At 56.7% G+C, this 6,965-nt stretch overlaps 1 protein-coding gene across 2 annotated transcripts in view; it reads right to left on the bottom strand.

Moving 5' to 3' along the window:
* EPHB4 (EPH receptor B4) overlaps nucleotides 1–6,963 on the bottom strand; it is a 32,234-nt gene extending 25,271 nt beyond the window's left edge. For both annotated transcript variants that reach the window (XM_011985664.1, XM_011985665.1), the window contains exons 1-4: nucleotides 6,794–6,963; nucleotides 4,077–4,147; nucleotides 3,516–3,803; nucleotides 2,149–2,545 (exon numbers count right to left, since the gene is read on the bottom strand). In XM_011985664.1, coding sequence (XP_011841054.1) covers nucleotides 2,149–2,545; nucleotides 3,516–3,803; nucleotides 4,077–4,147; nucleotides 6,794–6,845 — 808 coding nt within the window. In that variant the 5' untranslated portion in view covers nucleotides 6,846–6,963. The remainder of the gene's footprint in view (nucleotides 1–2,148; nucleotides 2,546–3,515; nucleotides 3,804–4,076; nucleotides 4,148–6,793) is intronic.
* Between the last annotated feature and the right edge of the window lie 2 nt (nucleotides 6,964–6,965).

Genomic DNA, 6,965 nt, shown 5'->3' with positions numbered 1-6,965 from the left:
AAAAAAAAAAAAAAAAAAGATATAGCAGCAGGTCTCTTAACCTCTGTAATACTGAAGTCATCATGAGCAAAAACAATGTTTTGGCTCTTGGAATGGCTTGTAAATACCTGTGATTTTTTTTTTTTTTTTCCTAAGAAGGAGGCCTTGGGCAGGCAAATCACTTGAGGTCAGGAGTTCAAGACCAGCCTGGCCAACATGGTGGAAACCTGTCTCTACTAAAAATACAAAAGTAGTCAGGTGTGGTGATGCATGCCTGTAATCCCAGCTACTACTTGGGAGGCTGAGGCAGGAGAATCGCCTGAACCCGGAGGCAGAGGTTGCGGTGAGCTGAGATCCCACCACTGTACTCCAGCCTGGGCAAAAACCGCCAAACTCTTTCCTTTTGGAGTGCGCTCCCAGGCTGGAGTGCAATGGCGTGATCTCGGCTCACCGCAACCTCTGCCTCCCGGGTTCAGGCGATTCTCCTGCCTCAGCCTCCCGAGTAGCTGGGATTACAGGCATGCGCCACCATGTCCGGCTAATTTTGTATTTTTGGTAGAGATAGGGTTTCTCCATGTTGGTCAGGCAGGTCGCCCAGATAATTATTTTAAAATTTTTTTGTAGAGACGGGGTCTTGCTATGTTGCACAGGCTGGTCTCAAACTTCTGGGCTCAAGTGATCCTTCCACCTTGGCATCTCAAAGTCCTGGGACTACAAGCATGAACCACTGTGCCATAGCAATAGCTATGATTCCCATGGGGCCCAAGTCTCAGGTCCTGTTACAACTGCAGGTGGAATTTCAAGTGGAAATTAATGAATTTCAGGTGAAAATAAAAAGTCTTTTTTTTTCCAGCCAGGTGTGGTGACACATGCCTGTAATCCCAGCACTTTGGGAGGTGGAGGCGGGCAAATCACTTGAGGTCAGGAGATCGAGACCAGCCTGGCCAACATGGCAAAACCCTGTCTCTACTAAAAATACAAAAACTAGCCAGGTGTGGTGGTGCATGCCTGTAGTCCCAGCTACTCTGGAGGCTGAGGCAGGAGAATCGCTTGAACCTGTGAGGCGGAGAGGTTACGGTGAGCCAAGGTCGCGCTACTACATGCTAGCCTGGGCGACAGAGCAAGACGCTGTCTCAAAAAAAAAAAAAAAAAAGTCGGCCAGGCGCAGTGGCTCACGCCTATAATCCCAGCACTCTGGGAGGCCGAGGCGGGCGGATCACGAGATCAGGAGATCGAGATCATCCTGGCTAACACGGAAAAACTCCGTCTCTACTAAAAATACAAAAAATTAGCCAGACGTGGTGGCGGGCGCCTGTAGTCCCACCTACTAGGGAGGCTGAGGCAGGAGAATGGTGTGAACCCGGGAGGTGGAGCTTGTAGTGAGCCGAGATCGTGCCACTGCACTCCAGCCTGGGCGACAGAGCAAGACTCCGTCTTAAAATAAATAAATAAATAGACATTTTTTTCCTCCATCAAAGCTCACAGATTCCCTAGAAAACCAGAGGGTAAGAAGCCCTGCTCTAGAGAGAAGGCTAAGCGAGAATTCAGTATCAGTAAATTAGAGACTCACAATGAACAAGTGTGGAGACCTTAAAGGCTTTGTCCCTGCACCAACAAGGTCCACCCCACAGGACAGTCCTGCAGCCCAGCCCAGCCTCCCATGTTCGGCAAGCAGGGACGTTGGCCAAGGTTAAAGAGAAGTCTGGAAACGAGAAAGGGCTCGGAAAACAGACCCTCTGGTAACTGAGTGCTCAGGAGAGGGAAGAGCATTTGAAACAGAAAGTTGGCTGGGTGCAGTGGCTCACGCCTGTAATCCCAACACTTTGGCAGGCCAAGGTGGGTGGATCACAAGGTCAAGAGTTTGAGACCAGTCTGGCCAACATGGTGAAATCCTGTCTCTACTAAAAATACAAAAATTAGCCGGGCATGGTGGCGTATGCCTGTAGTCCCAGCTATTCGGGAGGCTGAGACAGGAGAACTGCTTGAACTAGGACCCGGAAGGCAAAGGTTGCAGTGAGCAGATTGCGCCACTGCACTCCAGCCTGGGAGACAGAGCAAGCCTCCATTTCAACAACTAAATAAAATGGAAGCTTAAGAAGTGGGTCCTGAGTGGAGTTCAGGACTCTCCCCCGGATGAGCAGCAGTCGCAGGGGAAGCTCCAGCTCTCACCTCGGCACTTGGTGTTCCCCTCGGCCGCCTCGAACCCCGGAGCACAGCTGCAGCCGGTCACCGGCTGCTCAGCCCACTGGCCGTCCTCACGGCAGTAGAGGCTGGGGCTGGGGCCAGGGGCGGGGACGGCATCCACCACGCAGCTGCCAGCCACGGGCACAACTAGCTCCCGAGGCACAGTCTCCGGGAAGCGGGTCAGGTTCACAGTCAGCTGGGCGCACTTCTTGTAGAAGAGGTGCAGGGACAGCAGGGCCATGCAGGCACCCTGGTCCTGGAAGGCCAGGTAGAAGCCGGCCTTGCTGAGTGGTCCCAGACGCAGCGTCTTGACATTCACCTTCCCGGTGGCCTCGGCCCCAGGGCGCTTCCGGGTGAGATGCTCCGCGGCCACTGTGTCCACCTGCCGGGGCGGGGGAGGCACACCACTGCTGTCCCCACTCCCTGAGGACCCAGTGGACTGTCGTGCTCTTCCCAGCTCACCCCCCCTGGGCCTCCTTGGTTCCTATTCCAGAACCTTCCCTCCACCTTCCCCAGGGCACACTTTCTGCAGGCCCCCACACTGTCCATTCATCCTTGCAAAGCTCCTGCGATGTGCCCAGCCTCTGGCCTGCACCTCTGCCCTTTTTATTCACTCATTCTACAAACATTTACTGACACTGACGCCATGCCAGGCCCTGACCTCAGAGTCAAGGAGACAGCAATGAATGAATCTTAGGGAAGTTATAAAGTACCCTGAGGCCGGGCGCAGTGCCTCACGCCTGTAATCCCAGCACTTTAGGAGGCCGAAGTGGGAGAATCTGTCGAGCCCAGGAATTAGAGATCAGCCTGGGTAACATAGAAGACCCCGTTTTAAAAAATACAGATATAAAAGAAAAATAAACTAAAATGAGTGCTGAGACAGGTAGGTGGACAGAGGTATGCAGGATTGTAGGGAGGAGAGAATCAGCCGAGGCAGCACAGGCAAGATCTCGGAGCTGGAACTTGGAAGACAAGTAGGGGTGTGAGAGGCAGAGAGGCCCCCAGGTGGAGACATCACCGCTGCAAAGTCACGAGCTGGAAACCAGCCAGGTGCAGTCAGGGAATGGGAGAAACTCAGCGTGGCTGGAGCGTAGCGGGGTAGAGTGGTTGAGTTGACTGGAGGAGAAGGCTGACCCCTGGGCCTCCCTGGGGACCGGGCCAGGCAGCCCCCATATATTCTGCTGCTCCGCCCAGAAGATCACCTTGTTCCCTCCCCAGACCTAAGCCTCCTGCTTCCGCCCCTAGCGCCCCAGTCAGAGGCCTCAGAACTATATCGGCTGCCCTCCAGGCCACAGGCTTGCTGGCTGGAATCCCATCTTGGCTGTGGCTGAGCCCCAGTGGCGCCCAGGTACCTTGATGTAGGGGTTCTCCATCCAGGCTGGTGTGAGGGCTGTGGCCGTGTCCGCATCGCTCTCATAGTAGAAGACGGTGAAAGTCTCCTTGCAGGAGCGCCCGGCCCGAGGCAGGGACAGGCACTCAAGCATGGTGAAGCGCAGCGTGGCGTAAACATGGACGGCGCCACGCCTTGGGACCCAGCCTGTGCGAAGCCAGTGGGCCTGGCCCGGGGCACGCTGCACGTCACACACCTCGTAGGTGCGCACACTGTGCTGTTCCTCATCCAGGCCGCTGAGTTCCTCCCACTGTGCAGAGAAGGAGGTCAGCTAGGGGGCTGGGGAGCCGTCAGGGAGAGGGCTGCATGGGGTGAATCCTATAAAGTGAGAGGGACGGAGAAACGGGGCCCGCTGGTACTGCGGGGAGGGCGCCTCTGAGGAGAAGGGCTCAGACAACACTGCTGGGGCTGCTGTCATCTGGGGGACAGGGGTGAGGAGTGGCGCACAGAAAGCAGGTGGCACAGGCCCTCCTTCCTCCCTCAGTTTCCCTCCAGAGCTCCAGCTCCGGGGTGCAGCTCTCACCTGCCCGTCCACCTGAGGGAACGTCACCCACTTCAGATCCGCAGTTTCCAATTTTGTGTTCAGCAGGGTCTCTGAGACAGACAGACAGAGTCAGTGCCGCTTGGGGTTGGGGAGGGAGGTCAGGAAGACAAGATCCGTGGGAACTAGAGGAGTTGGGGGGCCAACAGGGGACTAACTCCTGCCCTCTGCACCCACCTCCGATTTCTGGCCTCTTTTGCTAAGTGCCAAACCCACCGCCAACATCTGGTAGGCATGGGGCTCCCTTGGGATACCCCAGATCTAGGCCTTCCTGGAGGAGGGAGGGAGATCAAAATGGATGGGGAGAAGGGGCAGCAGCTCAGAAAGGGTTAAAATGAGAGCCCTGCCCCGGTCCTGACCCCCAAGAGCAGAGGCTGCTGGTATGGGAGAGGAACCTCTTGTCTTAGCTTCCATGTTTCCCCCGCTAAGTCCCAGAATCGGTCTTTCTACCCCACAACTTCACTCCCTGTCCAAGATCCCTCCCTGCTTTCAGACCTAACACCCCGTCCTTTCCTCCTTGAAGGGAGTGCTCTGTGCCTGGGGCATAGCCCTGGCCCCCATCCCAGCACCTCCCTCCTCACAAGTGCCCTGATCAGGAAGCGCTGGAGGCCAGGATGCTAGGGTTCCCAGGCTCCCGCAGAGGCCTCACATCTGGATTTGGTTATGGGAAGGCAGAGGCGAGGAGATTATGGGGGGCGGTGTGAATGGGAGGGGTGAACACACCTGGCTTGGCTCGAATCATCGGGGGAGGGGACAGGCACTGGAGGAAGGGGGGGATCAGGAAAAACTGCACAGCCCCTGTGGGGATTGGAGGAGGGAGGGTAGGGGAATCCCCTCAGGGGCCAGCAATGTGGGGGGCAGCGGGCGCTAGGAAGGGCGGAGAGGGGAGCTTCAGGAGAGAAGGGAAAGAGGGTGGGTGAGACAGCCTCTTCCTGGGGTCCAAATGATGTCCTCTGGCCAGGGTTCAGGTGGGAAGCCAGCCAGCCTGAGGTGAGAGGTGCAGGGTCCCCATGGGTGGCAAGAGACAGCCCTGCTCGCTGGGGACAGGATGCCCGGGTTCTGGGAAGCTGGTGGATAGAGGCTGCCGTCTCCACCCTCCATTGTTCCAGCCGGGATAGTGTTTTCCTGTCTCCAATTTACACACTGTCTCTGCCTCGGGCTGTCCGCAGCCTGGAGCGAGAGCCCGCTCCCTTTCTGCACCCCAGCTCGGCTGCAGCACGCTTTGATCTGTCAGTTCGCGTGTCTCTCACCTCTCTCTCCTCCTCCACTCTCTGTCCACCTCAATTTCTCTTTCTGACAAGTCACTATCTCTCCTTCGCTTTCGGCCTCCACTTCTCGCCGTTCCTCCGAGCACAGGGCCTTAGATAAACTACATAACTTTAACTAAGCCCCGGCCTCCTCATCTGAAAAATGGGGGCAATGATAGCACCCACCCTCAGCGTTGCTGGATGGGTGAAATTAACATTTGTAAGGCGCTCAGCACAGGCCTAGTGCTTGGAAACACTCAGGTAATAGGTGTCACAATCATCATTTCCTCTGCGTCTTTCCTTCTCACCACACCTCGTCCTCGTGGTTTTTCCACCCCTTTGGCCTTCCTCTTCCCCTCGTTCACGGTTTTTTTTTTCCCCTTCTCCTTTCTCTGAGCTGGGCAAACCTCCCCTCAACTCCCAACCCCACACCTAGCCTTTGATCTCCAGCCCAGGGCAATCCTGCCCAGCCCGGGGGGGAGAGGGTTTTTCTAACTCCACTGAATCCTTCCCTTCGGGAGTCCCTCATAGCCTACCCCCCATAGACCACTTTCATACCAGACAGAGAAAGGGGGGTGTTGGCAGCTCACTGAAAGGAGATTAGGGACACAGAAGGAGGGTTTCTAGGGCTCTTGGCTCCCCCTCTAGGGGACCAGGAGGGACAGCGATCCATGGCCAAAAAAACACTTGGAGAGACCAGGAGGCGGGAGATAGGCTGGGTTAGTTAGGGCGATGTGGGGGCCATGTAGGTTCAGTTTCTACCTGGGGGCTGTGTAGGTCAGTTTCTACCCGCTCCTAGGTCTCAAGGGAAGCCCGGGACTCACCTAGGGCCGGGGTCTAGACCGCATTTAAAGGAGTGGGGTGCAGCCTGTAGAAACCAAGGAGCCACTCTATAGCAGGGGCAGGGGCAGTGGGCCGGAGAGCGGTTTGGGGGTTTGATGTGTGAATGCATAAGGAGGCCATCCTGTTGCAGGAGTGTGGAATTGGAGGATCAAGGTGTGATCGCTAAAGAAGTGGCGATGGGGGTCGTTTTAGGGCCTAGCACGAAAAATTCTGCCTTGTCTGCTGTTACTCCTCCAGAAACCTTCCCTCATGTAGGGCGGGAGGTGGGACTGGGACAGAAACTTTGCAGATAGTTTTGAAGAGTGGGGTAGGGAGGAAAGGAAAGGCTGCCAGGGGCGTATGGAGTCAGCAGTGAGAGTTTGGGGAGCCCAGGCAGGGGAATGTCCCGGGTCGCAGCCAGACTCCATCTCTTTCCCAAACAAAAGAAAACTCCACTCCCCGCCGGGCGCCTCTTCCCCGCCCCCCTCCCGTTCCAGCACTATCGGTCCGAAGTGTTTGGGACTGGAGTGCCCGGGTAAGGGTAGACAGAGGCCGGCCACTCCACTCCGAGGCCCAGATGTGGTAGGGAGGTCCCAGGAGTGACGGGGTGCCTCCCCAAAGGAAACTCACCTTCCAAAGCGGCGGCCAAAGAAGCCCAGCAGAGCAGCGCCCGGAGCTCCATGGCGCCGCCTCACTCGGGTAGAATCCGAACTGAGTTTGGGGGGCCCTCGCCCCCCCAGGTCTGACTCTCCCTGGGCGGGTGGACGTCGATTCTCCGCGCGGGACTCTCCGTCGGGGCCCT

The sequence above is a fragment of the Mandrillus leucophaeus genome, unplaced genomic scaffold, assembly GCF_000951045.1.
Source record: "Mandrillus leucophaeus isolate KB7577 unplaced genomic scaffold, Mleu.le_1.0 Scaffold29, whole genome shotgun sequence".
Taxonomy (NCBI): domain Eukaryota; kingdom Metazoa; phylum Chordata; class Mammalia; order Primates; family Cercopithecidae; genus Mandrillus; species Mandrillus leucophaeus.
The sequence above is the reverse complement of the archived record's forward strand: the minus strand, read 5'-3'. Positions and strand labels throughout refer to the sequence as shown.